The sequence below is a fragment of the Heterodontus francisci genome, chromosome 19, assembly GCF_036365525.1.
Source record: "Heterodontus francisci isolate sHetFra1 chromosome 19, sHetFra1.hap1, whole genome shotgun sequence".
NCBI lineage: Eukaryota > Metazoa > Chordata > Chondrichthyes > Heterodontiformes > Heterodontidae > Heterodontus > Heterodontus francisci.
Window position 1 is genome coordinate 52,611,009 of NC_090389.1, and position 24,632 is coordinate 52,635,640.

General features: G+C 43.4%; 1 protein-coding gene across 11 annotated transcripts in view; it reads left to right on the top strand.

Moving 5' to 3' along the window:
• Positions 1 to 24,632, top strand: part of fhit (fragile histidine triad diadenosine triphosphatase) — a 1,297,392-nt gene that overhangs the window by 977,400 nt on the left and 295,360 nt on the right. For all 11 annotated transcript variants that reach the window (XM_068051609.1, XM_068051602.1, XM_068051603.1 and 8 more), the window contains one exon: positions 3,575 to 3,643. In XM_068051609.1, coding sequence (XP_067907710.1) covers positions 3,575 to 3,643 — 69 coding nt within the window. The remainder of the gene's footprint in view (positions 1 to 3,574; positions 3,644 to 24,632) is intronic.

Below are 24,632 nucleotides of genomic sequence, written 5' to 3' on the forward strand. Positions count from 1 at the left end.
AGGGCTTCCACTCGCTTAATGTCCAACTGGTCTGTACCAAAACAAGAGCTTCCTCCACGTATTCGCTCGCTTTTCTAGAAGCTGCTATGACTCCTTCATCCTCTGCCAGCCCAGGCTGCCTCAGATCTTCACTCCAACCCCCAAAATGCATGGATAGATCTTAGGGGGCAAGGGATAACCCTTGAAGGCATGGCTATTCACCCCTCTATGGGAGCCCCAGACAGTGGCACAAAGGTGATACAACCAATGCCACCTGCTCACTAAGACAACTATTGAGCAGGCCATTAGGTTTCTGAAGATGTGATTCTGGTGCCTGGACTGGTCGGGCGGTGTTCTGCAATACCTTCCTGCGAGGGTCTTGGTCATTGTGATGGTCTGCAGCGCTCTGCATAACGTGGCTCTCCAGAGAGTTGTGGACCTTGAGGACGGTGAGGCCCTAGAAGGAGACAGCTCATTGTGGGAGGAGGAGGGGGAAGAGGCGGAGGGAGATGACACTGAACAGAGAGGTCCCCCTGCTGTACAACGAAGTGGCTTCCTCCTGCCACCCTCTGGGAAACGACCTCCCTCCTCACCCTCACGACTTCCACCATTAAATCCAGGTCAGCATCAATGAAGCGAGGCACAGCCCCGTTCTGGGCGCCAGGCCTCTGGCTCCCCTGTGAAATCTCCCTTCCCTCTGGTGATCTCTCCTCAAGACAACCAGCAGCCTCAGTGTAGGTTACCATGGGATTCTAAATGAGTATCACACTTCATCTGACCTGCCTCCATTCCCACTTCCATTGGCTCTAAGTGGGCAGGAAACCTGTTTCCATGTCAATTAAGGGCTTCCATGCAAAAATCGTATCTTTCATCACTTTCCCACCAGAGGTGGTTTTCTGACCTGAAAAAAAACAAACACTCTTGTTTTCCACCTCTGTGGCGAAAATTCAGCTCCTGGACTTTGAAGAATTTTGCAATGTGGAAAAATTGCAGAGCTCTCTGATTCTGCTGCCAGGTTTTCAGGGGGAAAAAATGAGAAAGCTGTTTATCCTGGTGAGCAATGCTTCAGTGATATTTTGATACATCTGTGCACTGCAGATTAACCAATAATGTTGATGTCGCTTGTGGCAGCTTGGAATGAACCTGAGGCATAAATGTTTATGGCTACTGTGACCTTTGCTGTCACTGTGATGGAGATTGTCTGCAAGTTGGATGACACACCTCTGTCACTGTATCCAGATGATGCAACACCCTCAAAGGTAATTGTCCTGCACATTTCCATGCAGCTGTCCCTGGATGTATATGTATGACTGGGTGGGTAACCAGTAGATGTGGCAGCCTGTTTCTGGTGCAATGAAGCTGCCTCAGCATCCTTCATTTTTTCCTCCTTCAAGAAAAATCTCAAATAAAGAAAGAATGTTCATAACAGCAACATCTTGTATTTATATACCACCTTCAAAATAGTTAAACATTCCAAGGTGCTTCACAGGAGCATTATCAAACAAATTTTGGCACCAAACCATAAGGAGATATTAGGGCAGATGACAAAAAGTTTGGTCAAAGAGGTAGGTTTTAAGGCACATTGTATAGGAGGAAAGCAAAGTAGAGAGGTTTAGGGAGACAATTCCAGAGCTTAGGCCTTGGCAGCCAAAGGCATGGCCACCAATGGTGGAGCGACTAAAATCGGGGATGCTCAAGAGGCCAGAATTGGTGGAGCATAGATACATCAGGGTGCTGTAGGTCTGGATGAGATTACAGAGATTGGGAGGGATGAGGCCATGGAGAGATTTGAAAACAAGGATAAGAATTTTAAAATTGAGCTGCTGATTAACCAAGAGTCAATGTAGGTCAGTGAGCACAGGGGTGAATGGGAGTTAGTCCAAATTAGGACATGGGCAGCAGAGTTTTGGATGACCTCATGTCTATGGAATTGTAGAATTGCCTTGTAGCTATTAAAAACTGCAAACAATAGCTCCGCAAAAATATCCAGCAATCAGAAATTTGAAAAAAAAGCGACAGTGACACCTATCAAGAAACCTACAGTTCAAACTTTAACAGTTAATGTCAGAAAAGCTCAGAATATTTCTAGCCTTCAACACCCATTTTATACTGGATTACTTGAGGCCTCAGCGCATTCTCCACAGAAGCTCATGGTTGAATCATTTAAACATAATTACTATAGTTAAAATAATCTCACGCACAGACTATGGAAAACCATTGTAGGTATTTTCAGAACTGTGCATTTAGCTAGGGAATGTGGAAGGTCTTCACTTAAGAATTTTGTAATTGGCACGAGCAGCTTGCCAGATGGAAAATCTATCCCCAAAATTTCTTTGTTCTATCTATCTAAATCATTTAATAAAAATTCTCTAGCAGTTATCTCCTGCATCCTAGTCTTTTTCACTATTGTCCTGATCTTTGGAGACTTTTGTAGTTTCAATATGGTAGAGGATGCCATTCCTTGCATCCATGAATCTTTCACTTAATTAATATGCTCAGATATAGATATTGGCTGAATGTTGTATGTGTTAAGAAGACATCATCTTCATGCAAGGTGGTTTGTCAAACCTTCTCATTACAATATTATGTTGGTAATATGATGATAAATTTACATGCAGCTTCTGTCATTGAACTGTATATTTGTAAGTTAATGAAAAAGTTTCTCTGAAACTTTGGGGATAAAAACCTTTACCACAGGGTAGAAAATGGGTGCTTGTGAATTGGTTTGACTTGAATGGAAAGTAAAATCGGACAAGGCCTCAAACAGGCTGCCGATTTGCTGTCAACCGTTTTTCACCTTGTCCTGACATTGGTGCACAATCACGGCAAGGCTTTTGTCCCAGTCTAGACTTCTCTTCCTTGCTCAGCACTTTGATTTGCATCTGTCCTGTTGAGATAAGCAACGATGAAATAGTTTGTACCTGAAACCACGCTGGTTGGTGTGATGTGAGCATAGTAACTACTAGACCAACCTTAGGCCTCTCTACTTGTCTGATTAAATGGAAAAATAAATTTGACCTTTTTTTCTGTTCTGCTCCGTACACCTCTGTTTATTAGATGCAGTTATTGAACATTGTAGAAGTGCTATTTAGTTTTTTTTATGACTTTGTACCATTTGTATTGCATTTACTCCATTGACAAAATCAGCAATTCCTAGTTATGCAAGGAATAGTTCATTAGATAGCTACTGCTTGATAGCAAAATCTAGCCCTTGTTACTTTAAAGTCATTGTCAATGGTTCTTTTTTCACTTGCAAAGATTCAGCCAGGCTTGAATACAGATGGGATACAGATAACACAAGTCCTTGTGGAAGAAGAATTCAAACAACTGTTGGTAATTTCTACAGACAAAAAGATTTTGAATAAATCGATTTTTCTGCCTTCTATTTCCACCACCTTTTCAACTGCCATTATCTTATGAGTGGTGTCAAAAATATCTAAAGGTGAAAATTAAATCAACAAAAGCAAATTCGCCTTCAATTAACTTCAGAGTTTAAGAAAGTTTACCCGTGACCTTCTGTGTTTATTCTGTGAAATGTTTTCCCTAGGTGATATCTGTCAAATGGTGATTTTTGTTTTTTTTCTCTTCCCTCCAGCATGTGCATATTCACATTCTTCCAAGAAAGAAAGGAGACTTTCCAAGAAACGATAATGTCTATGTGGAGGTAATTTTTAAAAATGAATCTTGATGTGGAAATATTGAAAAGCTGTTCAGTTAAAACAAAGGCATCCAGTTTTGATTTGGGGGATTGCAGTAACTACTCTGCAGCATAACTCTGGGTTTATTGAAGCAGCACACAGTTTATTTCTCTCATGTGACAGAGGATGACCATCCAATCAGTAATATTACAAGCTCAGACTCAAATCTTAACCCAGGATTCTATTATGGGAAAAAATGTCTGCTAAATAAAATGTTTGTTTCCTACATTTTACATAAGTAATAAATACAGTCCATTCCAGGTAATACATTCTTGTTGCATACAGAATTCCGAGCTTCTTGAACAATTTGAGTGAATTGTACCAGTTTCACGAAATAGAATTGTTGATGCAAACATAATAGTTAAATGTAACCTTCTGTTTCAGACATGTGATGCTTTCCAATTGTCTTACATTCAATATTTAACATAGGAAATACTGTTGCTCTACTGTCAAATGTTATCTTTATCAGGAGGTTATTCAGAAGTCAAGTCACTTTTGTGTAGTACATGTTCTTGTGAAATGTTATTCTGTGCAGTAGCATCACCTCATCAATATCACAGAGCTGCCACTGAAGTTGGGACTGTCAGTGACAGCAGCCTGTAATATTAAATGGTTATTGCATTGAATGATTCCAGCATTTTCAAAGTATCTATTTTTGCAAGAGGTTGTTTGAAATGTTCGTTCAGGCATCATTTTCATTTAAATGCAAACCATTTCTTGGCAAACTGATTGAGGTAGATCGTGACTTTGTCTGATTGTGTAAAGCAAGTGATAGCGAGACGGCAGCTTGTTTTACACTCTCACGATTTTTATTTCCATCGAGCTCAGTGGAACTAAAAATCTTGGGAGATGTAAAATGGGCTGCCGACTGCTATTATCCATTTTACACAATTGCACAAAATCAAGATCTGCCCCAATGTGTGTTTACCATTAGTTGACTGTGCTTCACAATCAGATTGGTATTAAAACAACATTAGCTTCTCTGAATATTTTTGGATTATTTCGAACTGTCTTGATGCACTCATGAGTGGCTTGAAAATTGATGGACCGATGATTTCTAATTATTCTCTGAATTTTCATTGATTAGTTTAATCTGGGATAAAAAAAACTAGAATAAAAATATTCCTGTCACTGACAACTTTTAAGATTTGAGATTGATTGGTGCCCCATCATGCCACGGATGCCATTGGATATCAATGCGGAGAAATGTGATGCATTTGGGAAGATTATAAGGAAGGATACTATGGTATAAATGGCATGATTTTGAAAAGTGTAGATGAGTAGAGAGACCTTGGTGTCCATATACACAAATAGTTAAAAGTGGCAGGGAAAGTTGATAAGGTGATTTAAAAGGCATATGGGTTACTTGGCTTTATAAATAGAGGAATAGAATATAAAAGCAAAGACATCATGCTAGAACTTTATAAATCACTGGTTAGGCCTTAGCTGGAGTATTGTGGACACCACATTTCAGGAAAAGATATAAAGGCCTGTGAAAGGGTACAGAGGAGGATACAGAGAGAGGTTTACCAGGCTGTTGCCAGGAATATGAGGCACTATAGTTAAAAGCAGAGGTGGAAAAGTTAGGTCTGTTCTCCTTGGAACAGAGAAGGTTATATGGTCACCTACTAGAGGTTTTCAAAATGATGAGGTTTTAATAGACCAAATAGGGAAAATATATTCCCTCTGGCAAGTGGGTCAATAACTAGAGGTCCTGGATTCAAAATCATGGGAAAAAGATCTCGAAGTGCGATGAGGAGAAATCTTTCACTCAGAAAATTGTTGGAATGCTCTACCTGAAAAGATGGTGAAAGCTGGTTCTATGAATAATTTTAAAAGAGAGTTGATCAGGTAATTGAGGATGAGGAACTTACAAGGTTACGGACAAAAAGCAGGGATGAGGGACTAAGCAGGACTGCTCTTTCAAAGAGCCAGCATGAGCACAACAGGCTGTCTGGCCTCTTTCTGTGCTTTGAGTTTCTGTGATTCTATAATTCCCTCTGCAGCCAGTTCTTGATCTCAGCTATGTTATAAGCAAGGCAGTTTTTTTTGTGGTAGACAATTCAGCATATCTCTTAGTGGCTGATTGAGGAGCAGCATCAGTAAAGACCTTGAAGAAGGCTACTTTACTTTCTCAGGTGTGGAACAGTATGTGTGAATGGAGGCGAGAGGTGTGCAAAAGAAAAAAGGCAGCATTTGAAATCTGATGGCCTATGTATGATGACTCTCTGGCTGATGTCACTTGTGAAGCAAGGCTGTGATAGATCAAGAAGTAAATGGTAGATTATGCTGAAACAATGGTTGTATAAATGTGAAGCATGAACTAAGTGAATCACTTCCTCCCTCTCCAAGTATCCTAAGGCATCCACAATGAAGAATGCTACATTGCAGTTCTGGTTCAGTAAAAAGCCATTCATCAACTCATGTAAAAGCACAAAAACTTAAAACCTCAGTATGGCTTCCTCTTCGGCCTTAGCTTTAACACAATAGGCTTTCCTGTCATCATTACTAAGAAATGTTTCTCTGCTGTCCGGATCCTTTGATGGTTCTTTCAGGTACGTTTGGACTGTTTCACTGTTCTGGTCTGGATATGGCATTTGGTTCCACTCAAGTCTTACTGCTCCAAAAACAAGATCAGAAGACAGCCAGCTTCCTTCATTCATTTAATGGCTGTTAAGCAGCTTCCCCATTAATGTGAGAGATTGAAACCTGTTACTATAGAAATGGATGAGGTCAGCTGAGTGTCTGAGGTCTCCCAATCTCTGTATTAGTTTCTACTTTGGGTAATGTGGTGTATGCATTCTGACTCATGGCAGCCTGACCTGCATTGTTTTTAAATCTTGGAGGTAAATGTACATTGTGGAATGCCCCACTGGATTATGAAATATTTAAAATTTAGGATTAGACTGGGCAAATTCAAACCCAGTTCAAATACTCTGGGACATGGTAGGGGATACAATGGTAGAGATGCAGAAGACCAGTGGTGGAACTAAGCACATGATCTTTGCATTAACAGACTTCAGCTATGTGTGAGAAAAGCAAACATGCAGTGTAAATGGGAATTTCTGGTAGTATGACAGATATTTCTGATTACAATAAAGAGGCTGTATAATATAGGAATGTATAGTGGACCATTCATATCCCAGTAATCAATAGCTGAACAAGTCTGGTAATAATGCAGGAGCATCACAAACAAGTGTATTACCTTTTTACCTACTTCTAACTGCCACAAACATGTTCAGTGTTTTGCAGGTGTCTTTTTGAAGAATGTTATTTTAAAAATAATAATTGAACAATTATGTTCGTTTGCACAGGAGTGCTGACTTGGGGCTGCATTAGAGTGCTAAAGTGGGAGTTTTCTGACTGAGGGTAATTAAGGGTTAGTTTTATCTAAAGTCTAGTCTTTCTTTTATTTAGAAAATTAACTTAACAGTTACTGTTTGAGTTGGAGAAGGTGAATTTTAGACCAGCTTTAGACAGAGTTCACTCAGGCTTTGCTTGCAGCTGCACCTTGTTAATTAGTTAACTGGCTTAAACCAGTTTTCAGGGGCTAAAGTCAGACAGTATAAAAGTGGGCCATCATTACAGTGCTGACTTCATTTGCACTGGACTACTGACTTGGGGCTGCATTAGAGTGCTAAAGTGGGAGTTTTGTGACTGAGGGAGTTCGGTGAGGAGGGAGCGAGGAGCTCCTTTCATTTCCTACCTGTCCTCAAAGAGTGTGAGGGGAGCCGAGAGTTTCCAAAGAGCACAGCTGACTGGTGAGTAAGTCCTGGTGGGTAGTTTTCAAACTGGATTGAATTGTAAGTCATTGTTTTAGCAAGACTTAGTTGATTTATTTTTTTATTATAATAGTCTTCTAAAGTTTTAACTTTAAAGAGTTTAATCATGGCAGGAGAGCTTAAAGCCGTGGTTTGCTCCTCTTGCTGCATGTGGGAATCCGGAAACATTTCCAGTCCTCGGGACCAGCAGGTGTGGAGGAAGTGTGTCCAGCTGCAGCTCCTGGAAGCTCGGGTTTCAGAGCTGGAACGGCAGCTGGAAACACTGTGGAGCATCCGCGAGTCTGAGAGCATCATGGATAGCATGTTTAGAGAGGTGGTCACACCGCAGCTGAAGGGACTTGAGGAAGGAAGGGAATGGGTGACCACCAGGCAGTCCAAGAGAAACAGGCAGGGAGTTCAGGAGTCCCCTGGGACCCTGCTTGCAAATCGGTATTCCATTTTGGAGGCTGATGAGGCTTGTTCCTCCAGGGAGTGCGGACAGAACCAAGCTTCTGGCACCACAAGCAGCCTGTCTGCACAGGACGGGGGAAAGAGAGGAAGAGCAATAGTAATAGGGGATTCTATAGTCAGGGGAACAGATAGGTGCTACTGTGGCCGTCAATGTGATTCCAGGATGGTGTGTTGCCTCCCTGGTGCCAGGGTCCGGGATGTCACTGAACGGCTGCAGGGCATCCTGAAGGGGGATAAGGCAGAGGTCATGGTACATGTGGTACCAATGACATAGGTAGAAAGAGGGATGATGTCTTGCATCAAGAATTCAGGGAGTTAGGCAGTAGACTAAAAAGCAAGACCTCTCGGGTTGTAATCTCTGGATTACTCCCAGTGTCACGTGCTAGCGAGGATAGAAATAGGAGAACAGCACAGAAGCACAGATGAATGCGTGGCTTAAGAGTTGGTGCAGGAGGGAGGGTTTAGATTCCTGGACCACTGGGACCATTTCTGGGGAAGGTGGGACCTGTACAAGCGGGACGGTCTACATCTGAACCAGAGGGGGATTAACATCCTTGCTGGTGGGTTTGCTAGTGCTGTTGGGAGGAGTTGAAACTAATTTGGCAGGGGAAGGGATGCAGACTCCTAGCAGAATAGGGACACAGCTAAACACCGGAAAGCAAAGTCAGAGGGAATACAGTGGAAATAAGTTTCAAGGGAGTAAGACCAGGATGGATGGCCTCTACTTTCATGCCAGGAAAAACGGATGAGTTAAGGGCAAAGATTGACACATGGAATTGTGATATAGTAGCCATCACGGAGACATGGTTGAGGGAGGGGCAGGATTGGCAGCTCAATATCCCGGGATATAAAATCTTCAGGCAAGACAGAGGAGGGGGTAAAAGAGGAGGGGGCATTGCAATATTAGTTAAGGAGTCAGTTACTGCAGTAAGGAGAGATGATATCTTGGAGGGGACATCAAATGAAGCTTTATGGGTAGAGTTTAGGAATAAAAAAGGGACAGCCACATTGCTAGGTGTTTATTACAAACCCCCAGATAATCAGCGGGAAATTGAGGAGCTAATATGTGCGCAATTCGCAGAGGTGTGTACAAATAATAATAGAGTAATTATATTAGGTGATTTCAACTTTCCCAACATTAATTGGGATAGTCATAGTGTTAAGGGCTTAGATGGAGTGGAGTTCTTAAAATGTATACAGGAGAACTTTTTAGCTCAATATGTAGAGGCTCCAACAAGGGAGGGTGCAGTGCTGGACCTAATTCTGGGGAATGAAGCCAGACAGGTGGTTGATGTGTTGGTGGGGGAGCATTTTGGTGATAGCAACCACAACATGGTACAATTTAAGCTTGTTATGGAGAAAGAAATAGACACAAGTTGCAAAAAAAGGTTTTGGATTGGGGGAAAGCGAATTTTAGTAAAATAAGGCAGGATCTGGCCAAGGTAGACTGGAATGAGTTACTTGTCGGGAAATCTACAGAAGAGCAGTGGGGGGCATTCAAAAAGGAAATGGGGAGGGTACAGGCCCAACATGTTCCATCTAGGGTAACAGGTAGGAGCAACAAACCCAGAGAACCATGGATGACCAGAAACATTCAGGGTACGATGAGAAGGAAAAGAGAGGCTTTTAGCAAATACAAGGAGAGCAAATCAACAGAAGCATTAGTGGAGTACAGAAAGTGTAGGATGGAGCTTAAGAAAGCAATTAGGAGAGCAAAGAGGGGATATGAGAAAGCTCTGGCAGGTAAACGTAGGGAAAATCCCAAGATATTCTATAAGTGTATCAATGGGAAGAGGATAACCAGGGAAAGAGTATGACCCATTAGGGACCAAGGGGAAAATCTGTGGGTGGAGCCAGAGGACATTGGTAAGGTGTTGAATGAATACTTCACATCTGTCTTCACCCAAGAGAATGAGGATGTAGATATGGAACTTAGAGAGAGAGACTGTGAGGTTCTTGAGCAAATTGTCATAGGGAGTGACAAGGTATTGGAGGTTATGGCAGGCTTAAAAGTGGACAAATCTCCAGGTCCAGACGATTTGTGTCCCAGGATGCTGTGGGAGGTGAGGGTGGAGTTTGCAGGGGCTCTGACCCAAATTTTTAATTCCTCTCTGGCCACGGGGTAGCTGCCAGAGGACTAGAGAACAGCTAATGTGGTCCCACTATTTAAGAAAGGTTGTAGAGATAAGCCAGGGAACTACAGACCAGTGAGTCTCACGTTAGTGGTCGGGAAACTATTGGAGAAAATTCTGAAGGAGAGAATCTATCTCCACTTGGAGAGGCAAAATTTGATTAGGAATAGTCGGCATGGCTTTGTCAGAGGGAGGTCATGCCTAACAAATTTGATTGAATTTTTTGAGCATGTGACCAAGTGTGTAGATGAGGGTAGTGCAGTTGATGTAGTTTACATGGATTTCAGCAAAGCCTTTGACAAGGTCCCACATGGGAGACTTATCAAGAAAGCAAATGCACATGGGATACAGGGTAACTTGATAAGGTGGATTCAAAATTGGCTTCGCTGTAGGAGACAGAGAGTGATGACAGACGGCTGTTTTAATGACTGGAAGCCAGTGTCCAGTGGCGTACCACAGGGATCTGTGCTGGGTCCCCTATTGTTTGTCATTTATATAAACGACATAGATGACTATGTGGGGGGTAGGATCAGTAAGTTCGCGGATGACAGAAAGATTGGCCGAGTGGTTAACAGTGAGGTGGAGTGTCTTGGGTTACAGGAAGATATAGACGGGATGGTCAAATGGGCAGAAAAGTGGCAGATGGAATTTAACCCTGAAAAGTGTGAGGTGATACACCTTGGAAGGAGTAATGTGACACGGAAGTATTCAATGAATGGCCTGACACTAGGAAGTTCTGAGGAACAAAGGGACCTTGGCGTGTTTGTCCATAGATCTCTGAAGGCAGAAGGGCAGGTTAATAGGGTGGTGAAAAAGGCATATGGGACACTTGCCTTTATCAATCGAGGCATAGATTACAAAAGCAGGGAGGTCATGTTGGAGTTGTATCGACCTTTGGTAAGGCCACAGCTGGCGTACTGTGTGCAATTCTGGTCACCACATTATAGGAAGGATGTGATTGCACTGGAGGGGGTGCAGAGGCGATTCACCAGGATGTTGCCTGGGAGGGAACATTTACGCTATGAAGAGAGGTCGGATAGGCTTGGGTTGTTTTCGCTGGAGCAGAGAAGACTGGGGGGTGACCTGATCGAGGTGTACAAGATTATGAGGGGCATGGACAGGGTGGATAGGGAGCAGCTGTTCCCCTTAGTTGAAGGGTCAGTTCTGAGGGGACACAAGTTTCAGGTGAGGGGCAGGAGGTTTAAGGGGGATTTGAGGAAGAACTTTTTTACCCAGAGGGTGGTGACGGTCTGGAATGCACTGCCTGGGAGGGTGGTAGAGGCGGGTTGCCTCACATCCTTTAAAAAGTACCTGGATGAGCACTTGGCACGTCATAACATTCAAGGCTATCGGCCAAGTGCTGGCAAATGGGATTAGATAGACAGGTCAGGTGTCTTTAGTGCATCAGTGCAGACTCGATGGGCTGAAGGGCCTCTTCTGCACTGTATTATTCTGTGATTCTGTGATTCCGAACTATATAGTATATATTGTAATAACTAATAAATGCCTGGCAGTAAGTCTGAGGGCATAACTCAGTGTTGGGGTTCTGCTGAATTGTAAAACACTTGAACTGTGCTCTTGTGGTTTTTACAAGTACCTGAATGAATTACTGCATTGCAGCCTTCTGCTATCTAGATGTAATCAGCATATAAAACCAATGCAAGACTATGTGTTGAATCTGTGATTTTTAACAAAAGACACCTCATTTTAAAATTTGCAGCAAATATCTTGGGTGGCTGAACAAAACATTGATTGCACAGTGTCATTTCTATCAGAATGTAGTAAAGTACTTATGTTCTGCAAGTTTTTTTGAAATTACTGTCATGATTTATAAAGACACATAGGCATGCATGTGGCATCATGCAAACTGTTTTATGACGGTGCTGGGAACAGGAGGAATTGAAACTTGGCTAAAAAACAAGTGCAGTTTGAAAAATATGCTGTCAATGCAATAATAATGATTGTGATTTTGAGTAATAGGCTTGTAAGGTATCAGCGGTAACTAGGTTCAGTGGCTGACTTTTAAAAGTCGCCTGCCGGTGGTACTAAATGTGCACAATAAATTACATTGGGTACAGAGGAATCATCTTTCTTGCTGATATAAGGATAATAATGACTACAAAATTTTGCATCAAGTTTCACTTGGGTGGTTTCACATGCAAAACAAAAAATGAACCCTTTATCAGGGGGTTATTCATTAGCACTAGTGAATGTGTGGTAAATGGCATCAAAGAATAAATAGCTACCCATGCAACAGAAGAGCTTGTGATTCAAGATGCGCTGAACCACTAGACTATTTCAGACTGAGCAAAGGGCGTCAGTCACAGGAACTGAATGACCATCTGAGAGAATACCACAATGGAAAAATGAATGTCGTCTCCTCAATGAGGGTGGATGGCAGAAAACATCTGAGTGACAGGAGAAAGGGTGATTTGGGTGAATACCTTGAGCAAGATTGAAACCCTAACAGGAACCGTGAGGATCGACCAGTTCTTATCCTTTGTTGCTGTGGAGGAATTTGGAATATGATGGAAGCTGGCTGTAGAATTAATCCAGGAAGTAAAGCTCTGTTTAGTGTGAAGCGCACAAAGTATCTAAAACTAATAGAAAAAAAATTTGTGTTGATACTTGTTGAATTTAAGCATCTGTATTCAATTGCATTGTAGCTATAGTTCAAGAGCCAGATGCTGATGATCATTTGATGAACCAAATGACCATACAATCTTGCTCATAAATATAAATGAGAAAACATGGTTGTATGGTCCATTAATAACCACTTGGAAAGTTCCCTGTGTGCAATCTGCACAGTTCAACATACATATACTTTTGTTTCACCCGCCACCCCAACCCCAATAAATATTGCTGCTCAGTTATGTCATTCTGAAGGAAAGTTAACTGCCCAGGGTATTACATACGTATTTCTTGGAGTTGTGTGTGTCTGTCTGTGTGTGGAGGGAAGGGGAATTGGTAGGATAGAATTAGAGAGAAATATTAGAGTTTTTCTCTCTCCTATCCTTTTATTTCTGCTGCTTCCTAAACTATGTTTACAACCTTAGTTTTGGGACAGAATTCTAGTTGCATCAGTGCTGTCCAATTACTTCCCAAATTTACAGTTGGTCACAAATGGTACAAAGTGGCTCCCAATATGTAATGCATATGCAGACTGACTTGACAGTTTGGCTGTTACATGAAATGATGCATCAAGATGTCAGGATATCCAAAATATACCAAGATACACTCCAGAAGTGTATGCACACTGATATCATGACATGGAGTTATGACGTCACTCTAGGTAACTTGCTATCACCAGAATAGTGTGATTATTGGAGCTAGTTGCACTGTTGGCAGCCCAGAATACCCAGCAAAAGCAGACGATCCTACTTACATAAAATTCAGCAGGCTCGGCTTGATCTTGCTACTGTCTATGCAAGACATGCTGTTGGCACCAGTGGATCAATATAAAAGTCGATTATGTAAGCCAGTGGTATAATAGCCATTGCCATTCTTACTTAATTGCAAAGTGTTCTTGTATTCTCTATAGAGTGCTTTGATAGTGTTAAGACTGGGTAAATGTTGAACTTAATAAAGCCGAGTAACGTTTTAGAAATGTTTGACAAAAATTTGCATCTTGTGTTATAAGGCCATCCCCATCCTGCCTCCTGATTAAGCTCTAATTTTGAAGGTATTAACGTCTAATTTTGAAGGTATCAAGCCACAGCAAGTGATATTGCTAATGGGACAGGCAACTGGTGAAAGTAAATCTGTTCAATGTTAACACGAGCATTGGTGAAAATTCCAGCTGAAAATGTGATTATTTGCACCATGGCACCACTCATAATATTCAACTAGCAGTTTGTGGTGGAAATCTAGTCCAATGTGATGTCAGGACAAGCCCTTGGCCAAATGAGCATTCAAGGAGGCTCTCAAAATGGTGCTCACAGTGCTTCTGGCCGCTTTTGGCATGGCCTGTGCAGTGCCCCATGCAGAGAAGGGCACTAGCGCAGGCTTGCCATATATGCACCAATTGCTTTTGCAGTGGGTGCATGATAACATCAAACAGCCTCTCAAGCTGATTTGATGCACGTTCTGCAAACTTGGACTGCGCAGGTCCAGTAAATATCCTGTGTGAACCACTCATGGCTGAACAAGCATTCAGCTGCAGGAAGTATCCCCCACTCGTGTTGCTAAAAGAGCCACTCATTCAACTTGCAAGTGAGGTGCGATTGACGAACTGTTGCTCTTGCAAAGTTTGTGGAAAAACTGTGATGTGCTTGGAGGATTTCTGGTGGCTTGCTCGATTTGAAAGGTAGTGTTGCGGCCTCTTGATAGGGAGGTCAGAGGAGTTTGTGACTGTTCACAGGCTGCTAGTTATGGGGGCTGTAGTTGCAGTTCTTCTGGGTCTGCAACATGATAAGGAAATGGAGCTGAGGCTAGGGAGAGGGGAAGTTCAGCACAGAGGGAGGAGGAGGAAGGCTGTCCACAGAAGGCCCTATCCACCAAGGGTTTTCAGGGAGCTCTGCGCCTACCTCCACCTCAGCCAGGAGCAATATCTGAGGTGCCTACGATTCACCAAGGAGGTCGTCGCAGAACTGTGCCACCTCCTTCAACAGGACCTGCAGCATGGTGAGGACAGCATTGCCAGTGGCCACCAAGGTCACCATCACTCTCAACTTCCACATCCTTCCAGGCGGGAGGAGGCGACATTGCAAACATATCCTATTTTACCATCTATTGCTGCATCTGAAAAGTGACGATTGCCCTGTATGCGAGGAGAGGACACTTTGTCATTTTCTCTCTAATCAGAGAGAAGCAGGAGGGATGGGCCTGTGGTTTTGCCAGGGCAGCAGGATTTCCAGTGGTGCAGGGAACCATCGACTGTGCACACGTGGCTCTGTGGGCCCCACATGCAAATGGGGAAGGGATACAGAAGCTACAAATGGTTCCATTCCATTAAGTGCAGTTGCTGTGTAACCATGCACAAACCATCATGTTGATGAATACCCGTTATCCTGGCAGCAGCCACGACATGTTCATTGTGAGGCAGCCTGTCATTCTCGCTGTCCTCGGGCCACCACAAAGAACTAGGGATTGGCTGCTTGGGGACGACGGACATTCCCTATACACATGTCTGATGATATCCTTCTGCCACCTAACCATGTGAAAACAACAGGCATACAACAAGAGCCATGCTGTCACCAAGACCATCATAGAGTGGACCATTGGTGTTCTCGAGCATCAGTTCTACTGCCTGGACTCCTTGCAGAAAGCCTTACAGTATTCACTGGAGCATGTCTCCAAGTTCATGGCAGTTTGCTGCATCCTCCACAACTTTGTGATTATGAGGACGCAGCCATTACCACCAGGCATACAGGGGCCACCTTGCGGAGAGGAGAAGGAGGCAGGAAGCAGGCCTCCAGGACCCGTTCACTCCAGACAGGCTGCTGTGAGGGTATGCTGAGACTCCAGTTCCCTTTGGACATCATCCCTTCACCACCATTGCTCCTCAATTCACCACCTTCCCATCCATCTTTGATCTACGAACATACAAGTTGGGAGCAGAAGTAGACCATTTGGCTCCTCTAGCCTGCTCTGCAATTCAATAGGATCATGGCTGATCTGTGTGTCTCGAATTCCACACTCCCATCTCTGCCATCAAAGCATCCCCTTCACCAAAATCCTGCAATATAAGCTAACAAAAGAGCTTTCCATAACCACTTTATCCTACAACACATTCAATAGTACAAAAGAAATGTATTCATCATTGTGCATTCCCTTAGTGCCTGTCTTTTGGCTGCCTTTGTCTGTCCTAGTGTTTCTACACAATGCTATCCCAGTGGCTGCAGCATGGCTGGTGGAAGGCTACACTGGGGAAGACTACAGATGGCCTTGCAGGATGCCCTCAAATATCTCTGGGTCTTGAGGGCCAGGCTTGGGACTGTACGTCCTTGACATGGGCAGCAGCAGTCTGGGTTGGGCTGGCTGCCAAGCAATAGCAAGGGCACTGGCAGAGTGGCAGTGCTGGGAGCAGGAATGCTGTCATCCTGAGAAGGACAGCAGGTTCGTGCTCCAAGGAGCAGTGCCTCAGCAATCCTAGTAATCTCTGGGAGGACAGTTTGCTGGACTGCTGTGTGAGCCTGCATGCCCATTTGAGCACTGAGATCCGCAGCCTCTTATGACCTTCGTCTGAGGTTCCACTACATCATTGAGACGTTGGGTGTTTTCTGCCTGACCTTCAGTGGAAGCTAACACAGCGGGCACAAGATGCTGCATCATGGCTGTGTCAGCAATTGCTGTCATGGAGCTGGCAATGAAGGTCACCAGACTGATCCCTGGGATGACGGGATTGTCCTATGAGGAGAGATTGAGGAGACTGGGCCTATATTCTCCAGAGTTTAGAAAAATGAGAGGTCATACAGAATTCTTACAGGGCTCAACAGGGTCGATGCAGGAAGGATGTTTCCCCTAGCTGAGGGCCTAGAACCAGGTGACACAGTCTCAGACTGAGGCAGGCCATTTAGGACTGAGGAGGAGGAATTTGTTCTCTCAGAGGCTGATGAATCTATGGAATTCTCTTCCTCCAGAGGGCTGTGGAGGCTCAATCATTGAGTATATTCAAGACAGAGATTGATAGATTTCTAGATATTAAAGATATAGTGTGGGAAAATGGCATTGAGGTAGACGATCAGGCTCGAGGAGCTGAATGGCCTACTCCAGCTCCTATTTTATATGTTCCTATGTTCCTTGACAGTGTCAATAAATTGTCTGACATGCCTGCAAATGCACCAAGCATTTTGGTGCACATACTTATCAGCATTCTCCTATTGGCCACTTCATTGATGCCCTCATCTGAGTCCCCTGTAGCAGAACCCATTTATGACCCTGCTCTCTAGTGAGCTGGGACACAATGTCCTTTCCCCCTGGCCTGGCTGCAGCCTGCCCATGCCTACATGCCAAGCATAGTCTCCTCCAGCAGGCTTAAGTGATGCAGGCATGGTTGTCAACCTGTGGTTCTCCTCTGCTCCCAGCGGTTGTGGGCCACCTTGTCCTGCAAGAGAGAAGGAAGAATGTCAGTGAGTGTGTGAAGGTCCTTGAGAGGGTGTAGAGAAGATCTACAAGAATAGTTTCAGGAATGAGGGAACTTAGCTACAAGGTTAGGTTAGAGAGGCTGAGGTTGTTCTCCTTGGAGTAAAGGAGGTTGAGGGGAGATCTGATAGAGGTATACAAGATTCCCATTAACTGACAGTAGAAGCACTGGGGAACACAGATTTAGGATTTTGAGCAGGAGATGCAGGGGGAATCTTTTTATTTATGCAGCGAGAGCTAATGACCTGGAAGTTGCGGCCTACGAGGGTGGTGGAAGCAGAGACAATCAATGATTTCTAAAGGAAATTGGATAGGCACTTGAGGGCTATGGGAATAGAGTGGGGGAATGGAACTGACTGGATTGCTCTACAGAGAGCTGGCATGGACCCGATGGGCCAAGCAGCCTCCTTCTGTGCAGTGATGACTCTATGATTGTATGGGCTGGATTTAGCAGAGGCAGCAGGAGTCCAACAAGCAGGCTGAAAGTGGGCAGTGGGACCCGGGGCCACATTCTTAGTGGCTGCTGCCAGGGCTGCCATCCCTATTAAGGACGGCTATCTGCCCGTCAGGAGCTGTCAGCCAATCAGACTGATTGCCACTGCTGGGGCTGCGCCTGGAGGATGAATGCACTTTGATGGCTGTGCACCCTCAAAGCCAGGTAAGTAGGGTCTAGAGCGCTGGGACTAGTCAGGCAAGTTGCCGCGTGATGGGGGGCGGGTGAGGGGGTGTCACAGAGGGCAGGCGGTACCATTGCCATGGGGGCAGCCATTGCTGCTGAGGGGCCCCTCCATGGGCCAATGAGTGCCCCCCCCCCACCCAGCCCCACCTGGAGCTCAGTGGGTGGCCAGCAGGGTTTGCCTGGCGGTCTCCACATGTGACAGTGACCCTCCCCCACCGGCCCCCAGACGCTGGTAAAATGCCAGGGAGGCGGGAAAAGGTCCTTAATTTGCTCAGTTGGTCTTCTGCCAGCTTTCCTGCCACTGGCAAAATGATATGGTGGCGGGAAGACATCAGGCACGCCACCCGATGGCTTCTCGTGCCATTTTGCCAACTTCCCACCTCCCAGCTCATCCCTAAAAGGCTGGTAAAATTCAGCCCTATGACTCACCAGGTGCAGATACATACTCTACTACACTATGTGCTGTGCCAGTATCTGAGCTGGTGGCTACAAATGCCAAATTATAAGACCGTGCTTCTTCCTTAGAGGTCTGTAGCAGCTCTTGCCCTTCCTTATGAGGCTGCAGTGGCTGGCCAGGTGGTAGTTCTTGGGTATCTCAAAACAGAAAAGGGGTTGGGGTGGAAAGCAAGAGGTCCATGGTCACACCATCTGCAGCTTCCGCTTCGTGCCACATAGTAGAATGAGGAAGAGGTGGCATTTGAGAAGGACTATAAGGTCGGAACATACCACCATCCTCAATGTTCTTGGTGGCGTTGGATGCAGCAACCTCTGTGAAACCAGCTTATTCTTGCTAAGTACAGTCTCCTGCAGCAGACTTAGGTGATGCAGGCATGCCTCTTCCCCTCTGATTCTGCTCTGCTCGCTGTGGTTGTGAGCCACCTTGTCCTGCAAGAGAGAGGGAAGGTCAGTGAGTGTGTTGCACTGCATTTGGGTAATGTGCCTGCCACAGCTGAATAGCTGGGGTGGTTTGTGGAAATACTGAGGTGGGTGTGAGGTGGTGTGTGAAGATGGTGCAGCATCTGAATGTTGGACCTGAATCCTGACTGCTAGGGACTGGTGCTGGGTGATTGATGGGCATGGGGTGCATTGAGCTGCGTGTGAGTTTGGTGGAGCAGAGTGGAGGAAATGTCATCAACAACACCAACAATAGCTTGTATTTATATGGTGCCTTGAACATAATAAAACGTACCAGGGCACTTTACAGGAGCATTATAAAATGGGCTTAGTGATGGCACGAATATGAGGTTGAAGCTCATCTCGGGGTCAAATGTGATTCCAAGGTTGGGAACAGACTGGCTTAATCTCTGACTGTTGCCAGGGAGAGGGATGGAGTCAGTAACTAGGGGAAGCAGTTTGGAGCAGGGACTGAAAACAATTGCTTCAGTCTTCCTAATATTTAATTGGAGGAAATTTCTGCTCATCCAGTACTGGATGTCGGATAAGCAGTCTGATAATCTAGCAACAGTAGAGGAGTCAAAAGAAGTGATGGTGAGGTAGAGCTGACTGTTGTCAGCATGCATGTGAAAACTAACACTGTGATTTCAGATGATGTCACCAAGGGGCAGCATATAGATGAGAAATAGAGAGGAACAAGGATAGATCTTTGGGGGACACCAGAGGTAATGGTGCAGGACCAGGAATAGAAGCCATAGTGACGAGTGAAAATGCATTTCTTGACCACCTGCATGAGGTCATTGGACTTCTTGTGGCACTGCTGTCAGGTCCTCAGCTATACTCTGGGAATTGACCTCCCTGGTCACCTAGTCCCATTTCCATCCAAGAGTGCTCCTTCAGGGCCTCCTGGCCCCTGAGGAAACATGGCCTCTCTCCTTCTGTCGACCTCCTGGACGAAGGCCTCCAGCACTTATTGGAGAACCTGGGAGCATCCTCTCTTCCCTTTTGCTGCATTTGATGTGCTTGTTTTTGCAGCCAATTCCTGCAGAGACAGTCAGCAGCAGCTTCCTTACCATCAGTGCAACTCCCCTTTAAGAGGCTTAAGCTAGCTGGAACATGTGTTAACTACACACATTGCTGGGCTTCCTGTTGAGCATTCAGCTAGCCAGCACTGCAGGTTGTGTTTAGCGGAACGCTACACTTATTCATAGAAGAGGCAGCACGATGTTTGCCTGCAGACTACCTCAACTGGACCGTGCGGGTTGATCATGAATCATGACCCCTGCATCCAAAAACACAACCAAACCAACTTTTAGCTCTAAGAATTTAGAGTTTATATATTTTTTCAAATAGAGAGAAAAGAACTGATGTAAAGCATGTAAAAGGAATGACAATGCAACAGCTGTAGTTAGGTTCTCCACTTATGAGTAAACTGAGCATACAGCTGGTCTACAAAACTAATTCTATTTATAATCTTGATTCTCTAATTGTCTGGCATTAAATAGCAGGCGTTCAACCCTGACTGATATGTCGAGACAGCTGTTGAGCACCAGTAGGCCCGTTATGTTGGTTTAGTCAGATTAGTACTGTCTTCATTTATCTGTTGTTGCAGAGTGAGCAGCGAGTGCTAGATTACACTGCCTGCCCCATCATGTGGTCGTTCTTTTCATGTAAGTGCTAAGATTTGTGCATGGGTTCTGAGTTATGCTGCCTCCTGTACTGAAACTCTATTTTTATCTCATTACAAAGAGTTGTCAGGATAGTAAGCTCTTTTCAAAATAAAAGGGCTGCACAGGATATTTTGAGAGTCTTTAGAAAGTGCTGCTGAATGCATAATTATTGAGGTGCAGCTGACATGGTACTAATGCAATGGTATTTCATGAAAGTAATCTTACCAAGGTTGGCACATTTGGCTTTGGGTTTGCGCTGAAGTACAACATTGTGCACTAAACGCTGTAGCATTCACAATTGATAGGACTTTTTGTGGAATGATATTTCAGTAATTTATATGTTGGAGCACACTCCTTCACCAGATGTGGAGAACATAATATTACTGAGAAACAATTTCCACTTAGACAAGGTGCCAAGTAGCAGCATGCTAATTCTTCATGTAAAGCAAGGAAGAAATGCCCAGTTATGGGTTGGCAATGGGTAAGCTTGGAACTGGATCACTGACCTCCCCTCTTAGCTTGTATGCATGGAAGAGAGAAATAGTGCAGTACTTCTAACCCACACTCCATTAAATCAACACTGTCAACTGTATGGAGTTCTTCTGACAAGTTGCTTGAAGGTTAACTGAAAGAAGATATTTGGCAAAGATTCATTGTTGTGTGACTTTAAGAAGGCTTTACCAGATAAGAACCTTCTTACATGTTCAGGCTTGTTAAATAGTTTGTTAATGAATAAATCGTCCTATCGATCATGTTCACATGGGGACTATAAAATATAAAGCTAATTACAAAACCGTTTTGTTAATGGTTATTTTAATCATTAAGATTGCCCTTCTTGGCAGCTCAGACCATTAGACTGCAGAGTCAGAAACCAACTTATCAAAGTAAAATGGTGCTGAAGCTAAGAATTAGGCTCAGGAGTGCAATTTAATCTGTCAGTTTATATAGACATACAATTAGACCTTGACAATTGGGATCCTTGAAAGTCTGTTTTCTTTCTCAAGATGAGAAGCCCTTCATAGCTATTTGCTGCTATTCTGCTGGCATTCACTTTATGCTGATGTATTTCAAAAAATGTGAATAAAAGTACTGCAGTTTTTACGAACATTGGTAAGTGTAAATTATACGTTGATTTAGAAGTGTGTGTATAGGGTTAATAATCTGTCATAAAATGTAATATGGGCAGAGTATCTATGAGAGATTTCATACATCACACTGTGCGCCCTATAGATCTGATAACTTCAGGTGAGTGTTGCTGATTAGTTCACATGCATTTAGAATACAAAGAGGTAGACTTTTACAGCATATCAACTGGATATTCGATTTATTTTGCACAGTCCCTCAAAACTTTGAGTTGATCAAGATGCAAATTTAATTTAAGTAAAGTAAGTTGATAGTTCTTCATGCATAAGCGCAACCTTTTGGTCAGATAATGCCAGTATAGTCTGGACCATTAGTCCAATGAGTTGGTTGGTACAGTGGTAATGCCATGGAGCAATAAGGATGCAGGTTTACTTCTGCTATTCACTATACATGAGTTCATGATCTCAATGAGGTTACTTGAGAGCGATTAAAAATGAAGACCAATCACCTTACGAACTACGTTCAATTACTTCTACAAAGTAGTTGTAATGGGAATGTAATTGAACATCAACTTGTCGAGATTTAAAAGGCAGCTATACCAAATATTCCACCAGCTGCATTATAGTGAAACATAATTTAAGTACATACAAGTGCAGTTTTTGCAGTGGTGGATTGAGAATGTTTTTTCAAGATTTTTGACAACTTCTGGTGCATTTCCAGCATCTCTTTTATTTAGTACACATGTACAAGCCCACGGGAAAAACACTGTCTAGTTAGTACCAATCCCTGCTAATCATCTGCACAAAAAGTCCTGAATGGCTTAAGTACTCTTTTCAGTTTAATTATTGCTGAAAATGTATTTCACCACATTATGTTTAACTTTCCTGGATAATTTGAGGAATTGAGCATAGAACAAGTTGTCTCTGAGTGTAGATCTGGCTCATGACTTCAGTAAATATGAAGCATTTGCTGATGAGGTAGCCTTGGTGAATGCGGAATAACCTGCTTCATAATTGCTAACTGGCTTCCTTTCTCATTATTGATGTGGGCACTGATAAAACAGCTGATCTTTGGGCTGGCTGAATTGCCTCATAGAGCCTCAGTGAATCTGTGCATTTTACATGCACAGATGTGATAACTCACAAAGGGTTGTGAGACCGTTTTTAAAGTCCCATGAATTTGTGAATATGAGAAGCACTGTGCAAGTAGAATGAATGGAGGGCCTGAGTGCTGACTACTTGCTCAGAAAGCAAAGGAGGAGGTACAAGTTCCATTTGTTGTAGTGAGCTGAAGAGTTTTGATAGGTAAAGAAGAACTAATGCACTTGTCTTTTTGATATGACACATTCTTAACCATGGCAAAGCTATTAGTGAGAGTGCCGATTCACCACAAGGAAACATAAGGACACACAAGAAGAAAGGTGAGAAAACATTCTCTCACCTCCTGGGACCGGCAAAAATAAAACAGAAGGAAAAAAAACCTTGACCAAAGCAGAAGAAAACTCTGGCTTCATAAGTGGAAGAAGCAAGCTCCATTTGAGTGTATTTGTCTATGACAGATGATAATATAAAACCACAGATCATTTACTCCTGTCGCCGGCCATACAGTCTTCTTTCAAGAATTTATTAAGTTCCCTTTCAAAGAATTGTCGCAAACCCCATTCTCACCACAAGCTACTTCCAGAGGACAATAATTCTCCATGAAATAAAAGTATTTCCCAGTAACCAGCCTAATTCTATGGGAAATTCCTAAAGAGGGAAGACCTGATTTTAACTCTGCCCACCTGGCATGAATGGTACAGACCAGGGGATAAGATGTGCTAAGTGCAGTCTTCTAATTTGCAACTGCTGACATTTTAACCTTGTCAATTCATGTTATGGGGAAAGCTCCCATCACAGTCCAGGTGGTGTCTGATCAATATTCAGAGACCAATGACATAAGTCAGACCTCGACACGAATTGAACCGGAAATTGTGTCTTGGAGTTTCCAGTAAAACCTCTCAGCAAACAGGATCTGACCCAGGTTTGTTTTAATGTTTCTCTGTGTACCAGGAGTGCCCCCAAAGCCCACCTATTTCAATCGTAGTACCGTATTTTCGGGGATCTTTCCATCAGGTTACTGGCTCCGGCCTCCTGCTGCCTGAAATTACGCTCCCGCCAATTGACTTTAAGTGGGAGTTAGCATTGATTTTATTTAAATAAGACCCAGGAATTAAAACAGCTCAATTTAAAATCAGTGTTGGAGATTTTAAAAAACTATAGATGAATAAGAACGGGCTTTGTCTCTCAGCATTCAGGATTAAAACTGTCAGCTTTAACAACTGGTGTATCACATGGGTGTAGCAAGTAACTGCTGTCATTCCTGAGGAGCATACACCACAGATAATGAATCACTTCAGAGATAATTAATTACTGCTGGAAACACTACATCCATTGTATAAAAAATTGTAACTGGAAATCCATTTGTCAAGTCTCAGTGAGATTGCTGGTTGGGATATTGAGTCACGGGGTAAAAATTGGCACTCAGCGCACTTTGACTCATGGAATGGCACATCATGCCGATCATTAGAAATGGCTGAATCTGCACCCCACTATCCTGTTCTCTAATCTGGAGAGGAGGAGCTACAGTGATAATTTAGAATAAACGATGGGCCAAAATTGAAAAGTAGCTGGATGCTTCTTTAGAAACCTGCATTTGTGTTGTGTCTTATCACATTAGAATGCCTCAATACTTTTCAGAACAATGCAGAACGACTGAAAAGCACCACATTTGTTCAAGCAGTTCCTGTTTATGTGATAATTGCAGAGTCAGTCATTTTCTCACGCTCATTTTATTCCAATAAAAGGGAAGCTGAGGTGTTAATGGTGGTATCAGTCACTGTTCAGACTTAATTTCCACACTTTAAACCTAATTCTAACAGTTTTATAGCAGAAGTACTTTTCTGAATTTAAGGCCATTGCATGCCAACCTAATGGCCATTTGCAACACCAGTTTTATTTTTAATTAAGAAGCGCAGACCCTCACCAAGATGAGGTCCCACAGTATTTAATACCATAATGAGAGCCCTGTTTGAGGGATGCTTTCCACATTTACAACCTATCTATAGTGCAATTTCCATGACATTTAAGAAAAGTATTAAAAATTGGACTAATTAACTGAAAATTTCAAATAATACCCATCTG